This window comes from Dendropsophus ebraccatus, chromosome 4 (genome assembly GCF_027789765.1).
Source record: "Dendropsophus ebraccatus isolate aDenEbr1 chromosome 4, aDenEbr1.pat, whole genome shotgun sequence".
Taxonomy (NCBI): Eukaryota; Metazoa; Chordata; class Amphibia; order Anura; family Hylidae; genus Dendropsophus; species Dendropsophus ebraccatus.
This window is the reverse complement of record NC_091457.1, coordinates 51,658,273-51,681,013: the sequence shown is the minus strand read 5'-3', so window position 1 is coordinate 51,681,013 and position 22,741 is coordinate 51,658,273. Positions and strand designations below refer to the sequence as shown.

The window sequence follows — 22,741 nt, the reverse complement described above, 5'->3', positions numbered from 1 at the left end:
TTGACGAAGATGGAGGTTATCGGAAAGTGGTCAGGACTTCTGTGAAATGAGTGTAGCTTTTTTTTGTTTGCTTCTTTTTTGATGGTGCAAACTTTCAAACAGCCTAAGCCACCGATATAAATCAGGTGTATTAGTAGCCTGTCTAGTCTAATTTATACTAGGAATTAGACTCTTTTTATGTATCTTCTCCATTGTGTTTTGGCCCTGGCGGATTCCCTTTGTCTGAAAGTTTATCTCCTACAAGAGAATGAAAATGTATAAAGCACCAACTGGAAAATCAACCTTTCTTAAAACTCACATTTGGAAGAAAAGGAAAAAAAAGCACAACAACATAAGCCTGTTTCCAACTTTGTTGTCATTTTCATTTTTTCTTTCCACCATAGGACCAGAAAAATGACAGAATGTTGAATCTGTAGCCTTGTAGACAGCAGTGTAATTTGTTGGGCTACCTTGATGTGTCCGTCGCTCTGATGGGACAGGAAGAATTCATGATATGAGTATGCAGCAGACACTCTGAATGGAGCCTGTGATGTAGCTTCTTGCTGTGTGTTTCTGCAATGCTTAAGAAAGGGGGCATATACAATATTTTTATAGCTAAAGGCTGGGTTCACACTACGGAACCCGAGCGAAGAAATTCCGACAGATTCCGTAGCGCGTACCTGTTCACGGTCACGCGCCTCTCCGCCCGTGCCATAGACATCAATGTCAATTCTTTCGGCGGAATTCGGAATCTGCCCGTGCGTAGAATGGTGTCTATGGCACGGGCAGAGAATGGAAATTCTCTGCTCGGGTTCTGTAGTGTGAACCCAGCCTAAGAGAGCATACAGAAAGGAGATGCTCTAGAGAGACAGATGCTTTGAGTACTCCATCGAAAATGCTGTATGTCCTGCAGGAAGGTGTGTATTCTTTCCAGTCTGACAGCACTCTGCTTCCACTTCTGTCCCAAGCAGTGGCAAATCACCATAGAAAACCTGTCCTGCTTCAAAGACTGGAAAGAATTCAACTTCCTGCAGGACATAAAGCAGCTGATAAGTACTGGAAAACACAAGATGTTTTTAATCGAAGTAAATTACAAATCTCTGGCACCAGTTGATTTAAAAGAAAATACATTTTGGTGAACAACTCCTTTAAACAGCGATCTCCTGATACAATTCACCTAATAGAATTCAACAGCTGGCGATTAGGCCTTTGGACTGTCACTAGGGTAATTGATAACGGATGATTCAATGCAAGCCATGGTCATTATTTGACTATTGCATGTAACTGGTAGTTAGTGTGGGAGCCAAGATGTCAAACTAAGGGCCAGTTCACACGGTGCAAAAGTGGCGGAGTTCCGCCTGCTTCACTGTGGCACTGTTTCTTTATGGGAGGGCTTGTGCGCCTCCACTCTCCACTCAAAGAATTGACACGTCAATTCTTTGAGCGGAGAGCAACGGAAGCAGAGGCGTGCGAACCCTCCCATAGAGAAACAGTGTCACAGTGAAGCAGTTGCACCATGTGAACTGGCCCTAACAGCTGAGCTCCAGCAATACTGATGTGGGAGCCCGCACCACTGTATTCCAACTGTGCCATAAAAAGGAGTAATGGTCGGTATAAGGCCCATTAGTAGCTGCGGTAGATAGACATATTGGCAGTTATTAAAGGGTTGCAGCCCCAACGGGGACATTTCCTGGTAATATGCAGCAATAGTATAACCAAGAACATCACACGTATCTTTTTAAATTGTTCTCTGCTGAAGTAACTGATACAGTCTACCATTAGCACACCGTTATGTGTTATCAGCATGATGGGTAGCATTTCATAATACTCTAGCCTCTAAATGATAGTAAGCACTTAATTTTATCTTTATTACTTTTTATGGTATGCATTAGACACAATTTTGTATGAAACACAGCTTGTTAACCTACTCTGAGCTGTTAACGTCTAACCACGTATAACTAATCACCTAACTCAAAACAATCAAAAACAGCAGCCATCCATTGCACCCACATCCTTCTATATTATATTGAAAGGGTTAGTGGATACTTGGAACTGGGGGTGGTTAGAAGAAATGACTCACAATCACAATCAAAACATTTCTCACCTGTAAACCATGAAGAGAAAGAAAGTTTGAGTATTCAACTCCAAAGGTATCCTAAACTGTTGGATACAGTGGTACGCTCTTGGATTGAGAGCGTTTTGCAAGAAGAGCGCACAGTTTTTCAAAATTGTAACTTGGTTTAAGAGCGTTGCTTTGGTTTAAGAGCTCCCTATACTGGGTGGGAGGGGTAGTGGGGGAGGAGCATGGTATACAGAGCGTGGTCTTTAGCACTGTGCTATGACCCAGGAAGTCTCCCTCACCTTCCAAATCATAGCAGATCCACTTTAGGCTGGGGCTTGCATCAGGGGACAGGACTGTGGAGGTAATATCTTCATAGCTGTAACCCCTTTCTCCCTAGACAAAGAGTGCTGCTATACTGTGCTCACCCTATACCAAGCTCATTCCTTCCTGCAGTCTCTGTCAGCCCTTGTGTTTCCCAGCATCTCCATTCTGGCTATAATCTGCCTGCACTCACACTCAGCTATACACACTGCTGCTATAATATGCCTGCAATTACACTCATCCATTTACACAGATGTATAGAAAGGTTTCTATCACTGTCCTCCTGCACAGCTCTGTGATTCTCACTTCCTGATTGGTCCATGCTGAATGAACACCCCTTCCCCATTACTGTCATGTGACCACGCAGACCTCTGACAGCAGCCCTGCTTTTCCATTCTAGCCTGATGTACTACACTACTGCATTATGGGGATCTGCAGTTCCTTCCTGTATCTACAAATTGCTGCTGTTTTTTCATTCTTATGCACATAGTATACATTATACACCACATGCTCATCGCTTTACTGTACAGTGACTTATAATATGACATATCCCGCTTTCTAAATGTTTGTTTCATTAGTTTTACCTGTTATTGAGAATAAAAAAACATCATTATTATTATTATTATTTTTTATTTATTTTTATTATTTTTTTTGGGGGGGGGGGTGGGGGGTGGAACCATTTGTCTACATTTCAATGATATCTTAAGGGAAAATTTGCTTTGGTTTAAGAGTGATTTGTATTACAAGCATGGTCCCGTAACGAATTATGCTCGGAATCCAAGGCACCACTGTATATATTTTTGGGATGGGGTTTGCCTTGGTCATAGGTCCTCTTTAAGCTTCTTATAAATCTATATAGAGGAGATGTCTCCGATCCCACTTAATTAAATCACCATTAAACTTTTAGAATACCTTAAAAAGAATGGCCTATTTAGCAAAAATTGCAGATACAGTTGGTCATGGTAGAAGGTGCTCTATTTTGCTATGGTGGCCAATGGTTTCTTTTACATTTCTGAAGACAACCTACAGCTCCGTCAGTCCTGGTCCACAACATGTCACAAAGAGGTGGCAGCCTTATTTTGTCTTGAAGAAAGGGAAAACTGTCTTAAAACCTTTCCAAAACCATAGCACTTGGAATATTACAATACAAACTTGGTCAATGATGTTGATAAAATAAATACTGGGAGATTTTTCACAAAGTATCTCAAATGGTAATAACAGTATTCCAACAAAATTGGAAGAAATGTATAACCAATGGCCTAGTTTGGATTATATTTTGATAACCACAAGCTTTAGAAGATCATGATAACCATGGGTTCTGATTCAACGTTCTACGTAAATGGCTTACACTAAAAGTAATGACTGGCCATCAAGATCTACAAAGCTAACACGGCTATCATGAAAAAAATATGACACTGGGAACAATTTTGACCTCTATGTTACAACACCTTCAAAAGTGTATTTCACACTGTTCCCAAACACTCATTCCAGCTGGATTTACAACATATCAGCGTCAGTAAAGGCTATAGGTTAATATAAGTTTAAAGTCAAGTCTGTGACTTTTCAGTCAGTTGCTGCCACTCAGATGTGACAGGTTGCTGAGGCTGTTTTTAGACTCAGACTATTATTTCCTTCATAAAGTAACAGCAATAAATACAAAAGGAGCTTGAGGACAATGAATCTTCAGTACAGTTGTCCTCCAGATGTCCAAGGCTCAGGGTAAATATAAAACAATATAACCGCATAGATACCGATTAAGTTCATCAAGTTCAAACCTTCTTGGATCAATTATACATCCCAACAAAATTATTTATAACCCTTAAGAGGACGTTTTATATGGGGGGAGGGGGAGATTATTGCTGGACAAACCTTCCTAGGAGTGATCATTCCCAATTATTGCCAAGCAAATGCTCGCTCATCATCTGAACACATTGTCTATGGAGCCACAAAAATCATCATTTTCTAGCACCACATCATCGAGTAATCTGTTGTGTGGCACTTCATTCCCAAAGACTAACATACATAGTAACTGAGCAGGTGCAGGAGGTAAGTAGCAATCCTCATAGTACTCTATGCATCACTGCTTACTAACAGAGGTGAGCAGCACTGCACATAGCACTGAACGAATCGCCGCTCACTACATCTACTGGGAAGGGTGCACTCGCCCCTGGTTCCCAGCGAAGGGCATGGAAACAGAGCAGAATGGACCTGGGTAACATGATTCAATATGGTGCAGTAGCATAGTTGTGCAACTCAGAAGCAACTCATAGAAAGTCTGTTCCCATGCACACCACATAGGCTCTGGACTGGACATAGGGCTTCTGTCTGATCACGGAAATAACCAGGCAGCCCTACTTTCACAGCTCTACAGTCCTCTCCATCACCTTATCTTTATAAATCAGTGCAAGCTTCCTGTTAGAGACAGGACAACAGTGGAGACTACAGAGGTGACCAAGGGTGATATTACACGGGATGATTATTGCTCTTAAAATCATTATATTGTTCGGATTTCAAAGATAATCGTGTCGTGTAATAGCAGGCAGTGATTAAACGACCAACGAGAAATCATTGATTGTTTGATAGAACCTGGACCTATTTTCATCGTTGATCATTCACAAATCGTTCAAACATAATTTGGTGTAATAATGCGTCGTTTACTCGTTCCCTGGTCTGTCAGCAAGGAAAGGACGAGCGCAAGAACGAACATACGATCTTAAACCTGTGTAATAGGGTGACTGATTAAGATCATTCGTCATTGCGGTCTTTTGAGATTGTTAATCGCCGAAAAATCGTCCAGTGTAATACCACCTTAAGGGTGCGTTTACAAAGAGATTTATCAGACAGATTTTTTAAGCCAAAGCCAGGAATGGCTTTCCACTGCCATAGACTACCAGTAATACAGCCATCAACCCCTTTATTGCCCAAGACCACCAAGAGATGTATATAATAACCTTCACTCATCTATACCTGGATGCTGTTTAGTACTATTTGTAGAGATGCTATATGGTCCAGTATATCTGGTTGCGTTCTTGCTTATTAGGACAGGGTATGGTATTATTATTTAATTTGTTCAGTGTTAGACGGAACAGAGCCCATCTTTCAAACATTAGATCACTGGCTACAAAGCTTAGAGGGAATGCTGCCCATTTTCTCATAACAGGCACTGTGGGCAGTAAGGCCATCAGATTAGGGCCAGGCATCATATATTTATATAGGACACGCACATATCTATCAATCATTTTAACCTCTGCAGAAGTGAAAGATTTCAAATTACTGCACACCACAATACCCTTTACATGTGGATCGATATGTTTGCAATTCTCTCCATTCTCTACTCGTTTACCCCTACTGTATATTCAGAAATATAGGTTTATGTAGAATATATTTGTCTAAACTGCTCTTGCCTAAATATCCCCATAATTACATGCTCATCTATATACATATGTGTATGTTGCTAGCGACAGCAGCTGCGTACGTGTATACTATATATTTAGCAGCCCAATCCAGAAAGTAGGTTGTCTAAGCCCCTAGGCAAAGCGAGAGACAAGCAATATGTGCAAAGCAACGTGATGTTGGCCCCCTCCAGGAGCCAAGGGGTTAAACAAAGTGAGCATCTGCTGTTATTCCAATATAAAGGTCTGTGGAGTGGAGTGCTGGAGCCTGAGACCACATGTTCGCCTGTCCTCTCCATCCTGCCATCTTCCCCAATTATCTATTAACATCCAGGGCTCTACACATGCTCTCAGAGGTTCTTTAACAGGCTTCTAGGAAAGCAGAACAAGCACACAGCAGGGCTCTGGGAACACAGTAATGCAGGATATACAGAGACCATCGCTTCTCTGGCCTCCTAATGGCATTTTACTCACTAGCATTGCGCTTCCGGAGGTTGTTAAAAATTTAACCACTCGCTTTTTCTCCATGTACAATGTAAAAATCCACTCTCCATTAGAGAAGTGATGGGGAGCCACACCTTAGCTATCGTGAGTCCTTCCAAAATACTTTACGCCAAAAGACAAAGGGCAAAAAACAAAAACAAAGATTGGACAGAAACATAAAGACTGTATACTGACTTCTAGCTTTGCCAAATAGCAGCAGAATTAAATTTACAAAATGCAGTATAAAATATACCTTAAAAACAAGAATGAAGTGCTGGGATAGTAACTGTATTACTGGATCTAAAATCCCATTGTAAGGGCCCTTTCACACTCCGGAAATTCCGTTCGGAACACCTCCCCCCTGCGCGGATTTGGCACCGAAACGGCCTTCTGTTTGAATGGGAGGACTCGCGCGCCTCTGCTGTTCACGCCTCTCGGCTCAAAGAATTGACATGTCAATTCTTTGGGTGGAGAGGCTCAGAGTGAAAGCCCTCCCTTTCAAACAGATAGAAGGCAGGACTCGGTTCCGTGCGTCATATAGTTGGCACAGAGAAAGTACTAATGGATTTTCAAACTTAAAAGGGTTGTCCAGTGTCTGCTGCTGACCTCTTGGACAGGAAAGGTCTAACAAGCATAGACAGGAAGTTCTGAAGAAGACGTGAACACAGGTATCGGGTAGCCTAGGAACCGAAAACTGTGGTGGAGCACGACAGGTAAGAATATAGTACTATATTCTCATCATAAAATAGCAATATACACCGGATAACCCCTTTAACGATGTTTACTACTCAGTAACTAATATGTACCTGTGTATATGGGTGCATATAGAGAGATCTGTCAATCACTGATTAGAACTATCCCTAGAATGAACAGGGGTTTACACGAATAAATGACAAGTTATTCTGGAACTTTCCCCAAAAGACAGATATCAATCTGCTCCGCTCCTAACTCTTTGTAACATGATGCTTGCAGATTGCTCTACATTTGCAATGTGACAGGTTCTCTTAAAGGCATTGACTAGATTATCACTAATAGGGCATCTAATAGATAACTCTCTGTAATTCTGATAGCGGGAAAACCTATTACCGAAACTGACAGCACTCTCATTGTCAACACTGGAGACTCTGTACCCACAATCTGACCCCCCCCCCCAAACCACTTGTACCTTCAGATAGCTGGTTTTAATCCAAGGGGATCTGTCCTAGGGGTCCGTTCGGCAGGTAATGCAGTTATTGTCCTAAAAAACTACTTTTAAACTTGCAGCCCCGTTCATAACATGTTGATAACTAGTTATAATGAGGTCCTATGTAATACTAGCAATAATAACACCACTAGTGAATTATATTCACATTAAAGGCCCAATTACAAGAAGCTATAATTGTTTAAAATTTCGCTATAACAACCAAAAATGAGGGATTATCTGTCCGTGTAATAACATCCAACAAGAAGTTGTTAATTGTTGTCATTTAACATGCAAAAAATTATGCTTAGTAGTTCGACAATTGTTTGCAGATAAAACTTGCTCTTTGGGTTGTCATGAGGAATGATAAGCGAATATACAATGGCGCAAAAATGATCGTTCATAACAGCAATTGGTAAATAACCCTAGAACTGTTTGCTACTCAAACACTGGTTTTCATTAGTGATCGATCGTTATAGCAAATCATTACACCATAATCGCTACGTGTAGGGCCTTAATACTTTCCCATGTTTTTAAGATGAGATAGGAGGAAAGCAGAGAGTAAATATAAGAGAAAAAACAGTGATTGGTGTATTGCAGTGTGGAAACAGATCTCGATGTTAGCACACACTCCGACGTAATTGACAGCCTTAGCTAAGAAAAGCACTCTCAGACAGAAAGGTTATTTGGGTCAGGGCTAAAACGCTCTTGTTGTACAGGATAGGATGTAAAGAGAAGCACTTTCAGCCTCTCTCACAATAATACATATCTCGAATCCAACACAAATAAACCAGATTTTCATTCCATCAAACACAATACAACATCTTAGTATGTCAAACACACGATGACGCATGCAGAAGTGGACATGCAGATAGGCAGTGGTTTATGTAGACATTTATAAAACAAAAAAGGACAATTGTCTACGCAAAAACATTGAAGTAAATATTAGACACTCTTCATGCAAGAAACAGGTTGTTTGGGCAAACCAGCATTAGGTATGGAAAAAGACACAGCATGTAGGGCAGAACACTTGCTTTGGCATGGCATTAGTCCAATACCGGTGTGTATAATGTATGGATCATATTAACCAGAATAGGACCAGTGTGCAGTGTATCTCTCCATGCCCGATGTCAGATTGTGTGGGAAAATATAGGCCACATTAGATGGTCCAAAGTGTTGAGTAAGTAAACGCTGATCTACTAGATTGGTACTCGCATACAGAGCCTATAACATGGCTTGATAATCGCAGGTCCGGGGCTGCACAGACATCATTAGTGATGTCCGTGCAACCCTTGCTTTTAACAGCTGTCAGCCATGCATCACCTATTACACAGGGCAAGGTGTGCTTGTTAACTTTTAAACATGTTAAAAACAATAATCAGCCGATGAGGGAACGACTTCTCTGTGTAATAGGGCCTTATACCTGAGCAATTCCTTTACCGGGGCACTATATTTAAAGCGAGACATCTTTATACGTCAACCTTATCCCAGGAGCGGCTATCATTCATACATGTGTTGTGACATTCACATAACTAAAAATACATTAGACAAGAATCCCATAGACAGCCAGATGATTTTAATAAGCATTGTGTAATGCTTCATTTCCCCTAAGGAGGTGCTGTCTGGAAACTAAAAGCTTTTTACTTATTTGGCCAAATCAACTTATTTTCAGGGTAGCCTTATAACAAAAAGAAACTGATCAGAGGTCTACATTCCTAGAATGATATATACTGCATGCAGTGCTCCTCCATAAATATACAATGATCAGCCATCTCAATAAAACCTAAAGCATAATATTGTATAGGTGCCTACTGTGCTGCCATAACAGCTGTGACCCATCAAGGCAGATGGAAGTCAGCATGGGCACTCAGACCAGTCTAAACCTTGGTTTCTCAGTTCTATCAGATATACACATCACATGTTAAAAACTATGGCTACATTTTACGTGCCCTTTCAGTAACATTACTCATGGTCTCACCTGGATGAGATGTGAGGGCACTGTGATGACACATACGGAGAGCGAGGACCGTAAGAGACCTCTGAGGGCATACAAAAACCGGGTCAAGCTGTGGACGTTGTGAGGCCGCTCATGAGTACAGATGTCGTCACCCCACAGCACCGATCCCAGAGACTGCACTCCAAGCCGCAGAATGTTCTTCTGTCCTTTCTGCTGGTAAAAAAAAAATACAAATTGTCATTTTTTGTCTTTATTAAATTCAATTAATGCATTTAGAGTGAACACATTATAACAATAGCTCATACAATAAAGATACATTTCTGTGCAGACATTTTAAAGGAGCCCTCGTAAACGGTGAATTTTTCTCTACACCGCACTGTTGGCTTTCTGAGAAAAGCGGAGCAGAAACAAAGGGGCAGCTGAGCGCTTATGCTGTTAAATTGTAGCAATAAATGGGGTTCAGACCCAGTTAGTAAAAACTTCTGGCCTGTCAATTTGATAGGTCAAACGTTTTTAAAAAATTACAGGTATCATTTATTAGCTCAGGAGTCATTGGGATGTGTCGGAAAACAGAAATCACATATCAGTTATGGCCCTCTAAATTATGGTGCCACATGGTGATATACTAGCCAATTGTCAAGCTTTTAGCCCTCATTCACACAATCCATGCCGCAACCCCACATCGATCTGCAACGCAATAACTGGATGACGCAATGACTAAGTCGTGATACCATCTTAACAGGTATGATAACCGATATTTCAAGACTCCAAAGTATGTTAACCACATACTCAAATTAACAACAATTTTATTGAGCGTAAAAACTTGTCACATCAACATTATTGGTACATGATCCCTATACTCCATTTCACTTCATTTCTGAGTCTATACTAGAGAAAGGAATGTACATACTGAGCATTGCCTGAAGATGACCTTCTGATTAGACTAAAAAAGGTGAAAAGTTTGAGCTTATTAAAAAACACGAGTTTTAGCTGACAGGTATGTGACTACCCCTGTCTGCTATGTAATATGAAGGACAGAAGCTGATCAGTATCGCACATTTAACTATGGCTGCTGGTATCACATAGCCCAGTAATGTGTTAAAGGCCCTGCAGTAACAAGGGTGAGGATGCAGCCTCCCAATCACCCAGCGGTGACAATTTCAGCTAATCCATTGCCCACAGCAAGAATATATTAAGGTCTTGTGTACAACTTGTATTCAGACTAAGAGAGAGCTGCATACTTTTCTGGGTTAAAAGGTCTGTGGAGATGAACATGCAACAAGTCATAATGCTAAGTCACAAAAGCCGTCTCTAACTTCCCTTCTAATTAAGCGTGAGAAATATTTCCGAGGGCGAGTTCGAGAGGTCAAAGGGCCAAATTGAAGGTAGAATGATATACGTGAAATCATTTTTAATTCACTATCTTGCTTAAAGATGGATTGACCAATGAATATATAGGATTTAAACCTTTATAAAGCACCAATTTAATATACTGTGCTATAGGGTCTGCTAGTGTCACTAAAATCAGCAGAAAAATTTATAAAATAATAACAATATGTGAGCTTCTTCATGATAGTACAGATCTATATGCAATTTATGTACTGTTCAGGTAAATGTGTATTGTTAGGAGGTTTGGGAAATCAATTTATAGTTTATCAAAGTCTGATTCACGATAACTTCTTGCAACTTACAGGACTTAAAGAGTTACGGTCATTAGGAAAAACGTATTACATATCAAATGCTTTGATCAGTCGGGGTCAAAGTGTTCAGTCCGCAACTGATCATGAGAACGAGTTGGGAGAAGTTAGCACACTGCGCATTGTCTCCCGACTCTGTGTTATGGGACCTGCATGGCCGCATAATGTAAGCATATGGAGGCGTCCAGGTTAGACACAGAGCAGGGAGAGGGGCGGACTTCTCACAGCTCGTTCTCGTGATCCGTTGCGGTCTGAACACTCAGAACCCAACCGATCAAAACTTGTTTGCGGTACTGTTATGACATGGGTACTTTTTAAGGGATCCCCTGCAAACCTCTTGTTGCCAGATACCACAGGACACCTTCAGAGGTTTTATAGGGTTCATGCTTGAATGGGTTAGAGCTGTTTTGGGGGCAAAAGGGGGATCTACACAATATCACACATTAATGTTATGGCTGATCAGTGTAGTATATTGTTTTATTGTTTTTAGAGAAATACCTAATCCTTTGTGTTTGTGGCATTTTAGCATTTGTCATTACATTTTTATCCTTCCTATTTTTATATTGATCATGCACAATAAAAGGCAAAGTTTATATTACAATTTTTGAGTTTAAAAGGAAACTGTCAGCTAGAAAAGATGTCAGCAACTGTTTACATGGCCACATAGCCATGTAAGCAGGGAGAATAACCATACCTTTACTGAAGGTTACTAAGGCGGCAATCACCTTTTTATAGCAGCTCTGAAGTGCCATGGAGGTGTGGTCAACCCTACAACTAAGGGAAGCTTTGTGGAATGTTAAAGGAAAGTGTCAATCATTATAGAGATAGAAGTTGGAATAGGAGCCAGTTAGACAACTACTGGAGTCAGTATAGTGGCCAGAACATAGAACTTCTATATACCTTTACAAGAGAAAAGTTGAAACAGAAAACTCCCAGACCATATTTGCTTTTAGGGCATATAGACGTCACTAATATGCTGGACTATTCCAAAGATTGAAACACCCAGTGAACTTCTAACAAAACACTGTGTCTCATTCCCACTAATCATGGTAACCCATGTCCTCCATTTAAATGGGGTGGTAGTCAAGCATGGGTGCTGTCATCCATTGAAAGTTAATGAGATTTATTGAGATGGCCTTAAAGGGGTAGTGCGGCGCTAAGCAATTATTCACAGAATAACACACATTACAAAGTTATACAACTTTGTAATGTATGTTATGTCTGTAAATCGCCCCCTTCCTGTGTCCCCCAACCCCCGCACGTGTACCCGGAAGTGTGTTGCGCTATACATACCTGATCCGTGTCGACCGACCCCGTCCGCCATCTTCTTCAAAGAAGTCATCTTCGGGAGGCCGGCCGACCCGCTCCTGCCGGCCCCCTCTGCCGCGTCATAACTGTGCTCAGCCGCGATTGGCTGAGCACAGTTATGCTAAGCCAATCGCGGCTGAGCAGCTGATGACGCTGCAGAGGGGGGCCGGCATGCAGGACGGCTGCAGCGACTAGGCCGGCCTCCCGAAGATTGCATGGACAGAAGACGGGGGTCGACACGCGTCAGGTATGTATATCGCACCACACTTCCAGGTACATGTGCGGGGGTGGGGGGGGACCCGGGAAGGGTGCGATTCACAGACATAACATACATTACAAAGTTGTATAACTGTGAATAATTGCTGAGCACCGCACTACCCCTTTAAAAAGGTAAAGTTCAAATTATGGAAAGTTTTTTGATTGTTTTCAAAAAATTCAAGATTGAAGCGAAAGTCACAATGCTTTCTATACAGGAGCATCAAACTGAGTAAAGAATGAGATACATCTAAAAAGGCAATCAGCAGAAAGCAAATCACAAGTCCACGAGAGGGAAATGGCAGAGCAAGGGACTCTCTGGAGTCACAGCGTGCACCTGAGGCTCATTAAAGGACCTTTTAGAAAAGAGGCAGAGATGTGGAGCCGTACATGGAGGAAGGACTCCCATGTCCCTGCTGTGGTTTTAAAAAAAAAAAAGAAAGAAATAAATTAATAAAAAAAAAAAGGCTGCAGATGGAAAACCATGCCCTGGGAGAGAACGAGAAGCCAGAGAAGAGCAGACAAGCCGAGGTGCCAGGAGAGTGCTCTGTGTGAGTCTGGCACTATTTTGAGAGCAGGCAGTCAAGAAGCAGAGACCATACTGGGCACAGGATGAGTGTGGAGAGCTGCTGCTGCAGCCAAGAGGAGTAAATAATCCTATATTATCATTGTGTATTTATACCAAGAAGAGATACTATGACACAAGCTCTGCTCTACTAGAAGCAATGTATTCCTAGAACGTATTATATAGACCATGGAAGTCATCACATAATAAATTCTGTCACTGCACAAAAGCATGAAACAATGCATAGTAATATGTCATATAAAGACCCAGAACTGATGACCATCAACCCTATCCAGAGTCACAGCAGCAAAAATAGAATAAAATAAAATACAGATTGATAAATTAACAATCTATTGTGGAGTTGCTGCCGCCATCTTCTCTTATTGGGTCCCTGAGACTATAAGTGCTGGTTGGGTGGCTTCATCATTACACACTTCTAACACAATGCTGTAACAATAAGTCATCACCTATCCTGTGGATCCTCCTTTGTGGGACATCAAGGAGGTTATCCAGGCTTTGAGAAACATGGACGCTTTCTTTGGGTTCTTTTACATGGCCCGATATGGGACTGTACAAGCGAGCGCCATTCACTGCACAAACAATCACTGTACCATTCGTGCAGCCATTTTAATACAGTGGTGCCTTGGATTATGAGCATAATTCGTTCTGGGACTGTGCTTGTAATCTAAATCCACTCTTAAACCAAAGCAAATTTTCCCATAAGAAGATTGAAACTCATAGAATTGGTTCCACACCCCAAAAATAATGATTTATTATTCTGAATAACATGTAAAACAAATGAAACAAACATTTAGAAACAGCAGAATATGTGATATTATAAGTTACTGTAAAGTAATGGAGAGGATGGGAAACACAAGGACTGACAAAGACTGCAGGGAACATGAAGGAATGAGCAGTACAGATGTCTATCCGGGGAGAGAGGGGTTACAGCTATGGAGAGATTACCCCCACAGTCCTGTCCCCTGATGCAAGCCCCAGCCTGAACTGGATCTGCCATGATTTGGAAGGTGAAGGAGACTTCCTGGGTCAGAGTACAGTTCTGTAGACCACACTATGCAGAACAGGCCCCTTCCCAATTCTCGCTCCCACCCAGTACAGGAAGCTCTTAAACCAAAGCAATGCTCTTAAACCAAGTCATAATTTTGAAAAAATGTGAGCTCTTAAACCATAACACTCTTAAACCAAGTTACCACTGTATATTGCATTGCTATTAGCGGCACATCTCCTGTTTACACAGGAAGATGTGCGGCCGATAGCGCTAAATTTTGAAGCGGCGCAAAAGATGCGATCTGCTGATCACTGCTGATGAGCTAGTGTTTTTTTTTTTCTGCTTCCCTGCTGATCACTGACACATTTACACAGGCTGATTATTGGCCGAAAGGGTGTTTTTAGCAATCCTCTTTGACAATATTCGGCATGTGTAAAAGGGCCTTTGGTTCCACATAAATGAATTAAGCTGAATTGTAATAACATACACAACCTGGAGACAGGGGTGGTGCTGTTTTTAAAAGAAAGTAGCTTTGCTTTTTATTATCCTGGATAACTTTTTTAAGGACGGACCTATTTTTCTATTGGCTCATGTGGCTCAATTGGATAAAACATACTGTTGCAAGCTTTTACATCAGCTATTGTGGAGAACACTGTTATGGAAAACTCTCTAGAACGTGAGATCAGTTCCCTAGTATTTGGAAAGTTGAATTCATTGCTTCCCGATGCTGCAGCGCACATGATGGGAATTGTAGTTATGCAACAGCTGGAGGGCCACAGGTTTGACACCTATTCTCTATAGACACCATGTGCAGATAATAAGGAAGCCTTAGGACAAGTGTACCTGAGAAGTTTTGTTGGGTACATTCACATTATCTTGTCATGTCCACCGAGAACATGTTACATATGTCAAAGAATGTATGTTCTCAAGTTTTGTTTTTTCTTTTTGATGGGTGGGGTTTCTGGAGTGTGAAGTAGAATGTAATGCCTGGTGCAAAACATTGTGGTCCCAAATTCTGAGACAACAAAGTATCCCATTAATAATGCAACATGTATAATAGTAGGTGCTGACTACTCCAAGTACTCATCATGTAAACTTCTGAACAGGTCCAGTAACTGTGAATGCTAACCCCACAGAAACAAGAATTAATACACTATCAGACTGATGTCTGGGAATAAATACAGCAAATAGATGCAGCTCTTGTCATGTTTTTGTCTTTACACTGAACATCCAGTAACATTTCCTGATTTTAAAATGACCCGTCATCCTACAGAAAAGCAAAATTCTGCACGATGTACTGTGGGAAGTGTTATGACATGCCTGTTACCATAGTTACCGCAGCAAGTGGGGAGAAGTTCCTGTCAGGGACCAATTTACTTCTCCGGAGGGGCACTGCCACCAAAGGCAAAGCAAGCATTGCCCACGAGTCTCTGCAGACTGAAATCTGAGCAGCAAGCTAAATGAGCTCAGATATTCCACACTGCTGGAGAAAAGGAGCGAGGAAGAAAAAAACAGCCCCAAGAAGCAAACAAAAAGGAAAAGCAAAATAAGGACATGGAGAAAAACAGCCCAAGTAAGAGGCATGCTTAATGTAACTCGCTCCAGTCATTACCATGCTATCATTATCCCTGAAGCCGCTGAGGAACTACAAGGTCTAGAGCTGCTAGCACGTGTCACTGCTGGAAGGAAAATAACACTAAAATCCTAACTCTAAAGACTTGTAAATATAAAAAAAGGAATAAAAAAATCCCACAAAAGTTATTCCTTACCCATAACTAGCTGATCAGATGGGGCGGACCGCTGGGACCCTCGCGTACCATGAGAACAAGATGTGCTCCATTCATTCTGGGAAACATTTCACACACAATTTCCATGATCAGTGGTGGGCCCAGCAGTTGGACCTCCAACCAGCAGCTAGTTACCCCTAACTTATAACTAGGGAATAACTTGGTGTTATGCGCAGAAGCTGCTCACATAAGTGTGTCAGAGTACAGTAAAGAATGCAATTCTACATTTGCATCAACTTTTAACCACACAGGGTCTCAATCCCAAGGCCCACTGCAATCCTGAGATACAGTCAAAAAGAGGGCAACAGCATGCGTCCCTTCCAAACTTTCCAATCAATAGTCTAGGAAGCATAAGAGTCAGATCTCCAGCAGAGAAGTGAGCACACTGCCATGCTCTCTCCCCAGCTGTATCTCAGGATCGCAGCAGGATTGAGACCCACTGTGGTCAATAACTTTTGACATTTTATTATACATGCCAAAATTATGACATATAACAGTAATGCTTTGACATCATCTCCTGCCTGAAGTAATACAACATCTTGCTCTATGAAATTTCATGTAAAGTCCCATACACATTAGATTTTCTGACTTTCTTCTGGCTACACTGGCAACCTGTCCACAAGGATACCAACATATAGCCCCACATGTTTCTTGGGGTACTATTTAAGTTAATGGGCCTATAGTAGTCTAACTGTGAGTCTAACTAACTTGAGTCCATTTCCAGAGGATATCGTGTTTCTATGCAGGGAACTAAAGCCAGATCCATGATATACAGTTTGCCACTAAAAAATAATTCTTAAATATTGATCGCTCAGGGCTGCCTGCTGTTCACACTTGACCGTTTGCTCCGTGTTCAAATTGTGTGTCTTGTGGCGGCCGCTATCCTGCGCTATTTACCTGCGCCATTACGAAGAGGGTACTACGTCCCTGCAGGGTCCTAGCAGAGACATATCTTGGAGTCATGATATACAGTCTGTAAGATGGCTTTATATCACGGACTGAACTTCCCCATGCCATGGAATTAATGGTGCTTAAAACTTTTAAAAAATAGTGCAAATGTATTTTAGATTTGCAATTTCAGTGTAAAAAAAAGAGCTTGCAGACTGGTCACTAGCAATTTGTAAGGGCATATGACTTACATTAAGGTAAGTGCAGTGGAATCATTATGTATCATTACGATACCGGGAGCTCAGAAACAGTTCCGCGGCTGTCTCATTCACAGGTCAGTATATTTTTGCAGATCCGCTGTTTTTCCGAACGTTAGGGAAGTAACATCCATTAAGTTGGCTAAAAATGCAGATCCCTTACACTTCTATTGGTGTGTCTGTGCTTCAATTATGATCCGCACTAGGATGATTTTTTTTTTTTTTTGCGGATCTGCAAAAATTGCGGACATATAAATGGGCACAAAGGAATCAATGGGATCTAAATTAGTCTGCAAAGTGTGAATGTGGCCTTATGCTGCAGCATGATCACATTGAAACCACCATGAGATACTATGTTACAATGCGACACAGCCATCCTCATATTACATTACTAAAACTGTCATGTAGGCCTAGCCTGGTGATTATATGTTACTGTTTCATTGTGTCATCATGTATTGGCTGGTCAGCTGCAACTACATGGGATGACTGGCTGAATAAAGATGATTATTTGCCACTTAATTCAAGCAACCCGGCTAATGAGAGGACGTCCAAACTGTATAGACCTCCACAAGGCTCTGAATGCAGGTTACATTCTCTACAGACACTATGTACAGTTAATAAGAGTACTAAGGAGAAGCGTATTTGAGTGCGTTCACACTGTCCTGTCATGTCCACTGAGAACAAGTTACACATTAACATATCAACTACCCGTAGGCCTCCATCTCCCTGTTTACATTAGTAGTGCTTAGTAACAGCTTGTTCACTGTTCCTTTTTTCCAGGATCCTTCAGGCTCACCCCTGAGATTTTCCACAATACAATTAGTTACATGATTACGGCAGATAGTAAAGGTGATGGATACCTGGGGGTTGGATCCGTCAAAGCCTCCCTGGTGAATTACTCTCTGGATAGAGTTGAGAAGCTGTCGGTAGTCACGGGACATCTCACTGGACGGGCTGTAAAGGAAAGGAGATGTTACGAGTGTGGATTAGAAATGATCATTTATATGTAACATAAAGCATCAGAAGAGGGGAAAAAAATGATAACTATGTGGTCCCTTTCCAAAAAGCAAACCATTGGCTTGTGATATCGGTGCAGCTTTAAAACAGCAAATCATTGTTTAATGTTAAACCATATACAGCGGTCAGGGTAAGGTAAAGCCACTGTATGCCAATATGGCATCAAACAACAGCCACTCTGTGGAGCTCTTTTATGTCATTGCGGTCATATCAGTCATAATATCTGGAGTCCATCTCCAGCTGATGAAAGTATAATCCTTTTGGTCTGGAAATCTATTACAAATATTGAGATTATAATTCTCCCTTAAAGGTGAACTAAAAGCAGGTTAGAAGACTATAACCTGATGATATGTCCCTATAAGTTTCTTACCTTCATCCTTAGCACTGTGAAACTGGTTGTTTACCAGCAGAGCGAGCCAGATCGGTGCACTGGGGTTGGTGGTCCCACCCCCAGTGCACCAAAACACCTAATTAGCATATGGATTAAACTGCTAACATCACAGCAACGGCACCGAGGATGAAGGTAAGAAACATACCTACATCCTCAGTACCCAAAGAGCTATAGGGACATATCAGCAGGTTTAAAGGGGCTCTTTGCGTTGGAAGTTTGATGGAAGGGTAACTTGACAAAAAGCTAATTACAAAGTGTTCGCATGCTGGGGCCTCCAACAGTCAGCTGTATTCTGTAGGTAAACCTTGCAAAAAGTGCTTACTTTTTTGCATCATCACCAGGGGTTAAGTGAGGCATTACAACGTTCAATCGAAATATTGGGCTGTGTGAGTAATGTAGGACAGGTCCTCCAGAGAGCGGCTTTTGGACCTACTTTCCTCTGTGTCCATGTATTCTGAATGGGGTGCCTGGATTCTCTTTCAACTCTGAGTTAATAGGGGATATGAAAATGGATTTTCCTTTACTTAAATTTGTATTATGCATAGCCTTGTTAACAATTTCCTACATATATAAGCTGCAGCTCTGCCTAAATTGTATTAGGAAATTTTTCAAGTAAGAGACTTAAATCAGAATACATCTCAATGTAGTCCCTGAAACAGCTAGACTAGCAGCTACATTTACAGCAAGCAGTCTATAAAAAGGACGTCGGATGTTCACATCAAAGCTGGCCTGGAGCGCCACTGACTGCAAAATAGGGAGCGGGCAGTATGGCAGCAGTTGCCCAACAATTCCCCATCTTTGCCAGTATTATTAATGATATTTTTTCCATAAAGCAAAACATTTTATTCTGTGAACTTTTACGTGCAGTGTAACAGCCTTATGTCCTTATATCCTATACTTTCTAGTCCTTTTACTTACAGAACTACCCCTCCAGAATACTGCATTGTCATTTTATGGGGGTTTCCCTGTACTCTGGGTTATTCCAATCTCTGATCGCTAGCATATGCCATCACTTTAAGATCGGTAAGTATAAAAGACATTGCACTGGCATAATGCTGCAACCCTCTGTTTTTTCTCTTAAAAGGTGGAGGCTGTCCACTTAACTGTGCAGAGAATTGGAGCACCCATGTGTAGAAAAAAACATGAGACACAGTGCTACTTCACCAGTTCTGCATCCCCTTTATTTTCAGGATCAGTGCTGTTCGACAAAGTTTGACCTCAAATGATCATAAATAGCGTAGAACGGACCTGTCAAACTGTTCAGGTTCAGCAACATTCTCAGAAGCCACATTTGATTCCTCCGTGGCTGCAGAAGTTGGATGCTGCCATAGGGATGCCAGGTAAACATGGATACCGCTTACGGCTGTATCCATGTTTTCCAGGACTCCTTAGGGTGGCATCCAACTTCTGCAGCCATGGGGAATCAAATGCTGAGTGTTTGTATATTGCTTGAAAGGTGTTCTCTAGGAAAAAGCATCTCGGATAGGCCATCAACATGTGATCGGTAAAGCCCCTATTACATGGGGTGACGGAGAGGAGCAACCAAGCACTGTCAGTGCTGGTTTGCTCCTCATTCCTCGCTCGTTGCCGACGCTATTACACGTGTCAGCAGCAAGCTGGTCAGTGCAGAGGGGGCCGCGGGGGCCTGCCCGGGTGATCACTAGATCGTCCGAGCACCCCATAGCAGATAGCAGCGGTCTGCTGCCGCCGCTCCTATTCCGCAGGGCGACGGCATCGCTGCTATCTAAATAGTTTGTCTTTCAGCATGTTGAAAGACAAACGACTACAACGATCAGCCAACATCATTCAAGACAATTATTGTCCGAATACGGACGCTAATTGTTTCACGTAATAGGGTCTTAGTTGTATGATCTCTAATTTTCTACAGAACAGTGGTGCCTCAGCTCTTTCTGGAGTACTGTTGCCCTCCATTGTTTATCCAAGAACTTTTCTATCCTTGGGGTTGGATCAAACACTGATGGTCCTCCTAAAGATAGGCCATTATTTATTTTATTTATTTATTCTCTATTTTTTTTTACAGAAAATCCTTTTAAAATAGAAATCACAGCCTTCACTATCAGGATAGAGGAAATATGGGGAAGTAAAAACCCAATTCCCTGTGGTTTCTCCCATTGAGAATGCACATAATATATCACTGTAAAAGACACACAAACTATCTACATGTCCCTTCCCCTTTAAGACATTTCTTCAGGAAAAAAACAACAAAAAAACAGACAACAAGGATAATGAGTTTCCGGCAAAAAATTTAAATATTAATTGATTTGGTTTTGTTTCTCGGTTACTGTTAATAAGGTATAACTTTTGGGTGTGAAGGTTAAAGTCATCAATAGCCAATACTGGAATGTTTGCAAATGAGATGCTGCCTTGTTTATCAATTCAAAAGAGTTCTCCCTGCGGAGGGAGCGCAGACTTGTGCTTTGGGTGCAGCAGAAAAGAAAGGGTTATAGGTGAAGGCGTTGGAAACTGGGATGACTTAATTATATCAAGCCCGTCTAACAATGGAGGAAGTAATGAAAGCGCCATAGCATTTAAATAGTAATCACAGATAATTAACACATAGTTAATGAGCTGCTACCCCAAGTACACCTGATCATTATACCTCCGAGTCCACATGTGCCACCGCCGAGAGGAGACGCCAATGATAAATGAACTTGTAGTAAAATCTATACACACACACAACTGATTCCTACTGAGCTACATAATCTTCAGCTAAAACCACCTACTTAAAAACAGCTACCATATTATAACCAAATGTAACCCTCCAACCAATAGGAAGAGGTATCCTGGGAGTAACTTAAAGCTCCTACTCCCCAACATAAAAAAAATTATATTTATTTATATAGCGCCAACAGATTTTACAGCATTTAAAACCATTAACAGTCTCTACTTACCATGTCCCATTTATAATACTGGTATCTTCTTAAGTCGCACAGAGGCCTTTGGGCATCTTCCTGGCCTGGGTGCGACTGCTACCCCTGCACCCCTTATAACTCCATCCCGGGTAATATGCCAGGAGTGATAATAAAATAGCACATACACTTGCTTATTGGCTATTCACAGATTCACAGTGTTTGCTTACTAGGGGTCCCAGATCCGAGGCCTCCACTGATCACAAGAAAAATATTCTGATTTAAGTCTTATAGGATTGATGAAGATTGCAATGTACAGTGCTCAACTAATATCAGTCAGGCCCATAGAGTTAAATGAAGCAGCAATTCATGAACCCACAGTGATCAGATTAATAGTGTTGATGGTGGGTTAACCCTTTTTAGAACCCTCTTTTCAAAAATTTATTTTTCGTATTTTACCTTTCCTTTTGTATTTTCTGAAAGTTACCATTTCCAAAATAACTGAATTAAAAAAGAAAAGGCTTCTCTGTCCAATTATTTATGTAGTAATCTTGTTATAGTGCTCCCTGTTGTTTTCTTCTTTCCCTTCAGAACATCTACCCCTGCCCATAATAAATATTTACTATTGCCCTGGACTTCTCCAGCCGCTAATAATGACAGCCGCTAATAATGATCATATTATAGTTATGATATAAAATAAAACATCATATTAAAAGGATTAAAAAAAAAATCCCTAGATGTGTATTTAACAAATTAATACTGCAAGACTATTTAATGTTGGGAGAGAGACACAAAATATGAGCGAGTACTATACTATATATGCAGATGCTCTGGAAACAAGAGAGAATACATAGCAGCTCCAATGTGTTTGGTCACATTTACCGGGGCCATTTGCAACCAAACGTCTCCTATTTTAACAATGGGTTTTAAGCTAATTAACTTTTATCCTTTAGCCGAGCATTCTAGTAACTGATAAAGCACAAGTTGGCAAGAGAGTATCCAGGCGACATACGAGACTTCAACTTCCTTATTGATACAGTTTCTAAGCATTTATGAAAGGTTAGTTTATCAAAGATATGACAAATAGGGTTATTATCAGGAGGTAGACTCCATTAGGAACTGTTGCCTAAGCTGCTTCAACCAAATGTATCTGGAAACTGGAGAAGTAGAGAAAATATAAGTACATACTAGCGTGTTTATGGGCTTCTCTTAGGGGGAGGTAAGAGTATTTGCAGATTGCGGAGAAGGATGTACAGTGCTGATTAATTACACTGAAAAACAGATGCAGATTGGTAGATTGTTGAGTCTTATCAGCAACTTATT

At 41.2% G+C, this 22,741-nt stretch overlaps 1 protein-coding gene across 2 annotated transcripts in view; it reads right to left on the bottom strand.

The window, feature by feature from the left end:
- The window catches only part of ELP4 (elongator acetyltransferase complex subunit 4), a 221,381-nt gene that overhangs the window by 134,532 nt on the left and 64,108 nt on the right, over nucleotides 1-22,741 (bottom strand). The window contains exons 6-7 of one of the 2 annotated variants that reach the window (XM_069968386.1): nucleotides 18,001-18,094; nucleotides 9,396-9,587 (exon numbers count right to left, since the gene is read on the bottom strand). In XM_069968386.1, coding sequence (XP_069824487.1) covers nucleotides 9,396-9,587; nucleotides 18,001-18,094 — 286 coding nt within the window. The remainder of the gene's footprint in view (nucleotides 1-9,395; nucleotides 9,588-18,000; nucleotides 18,095-22,741) is intronic. The other variant, XM_069968387.1, reaches the window with a different exon arrangement.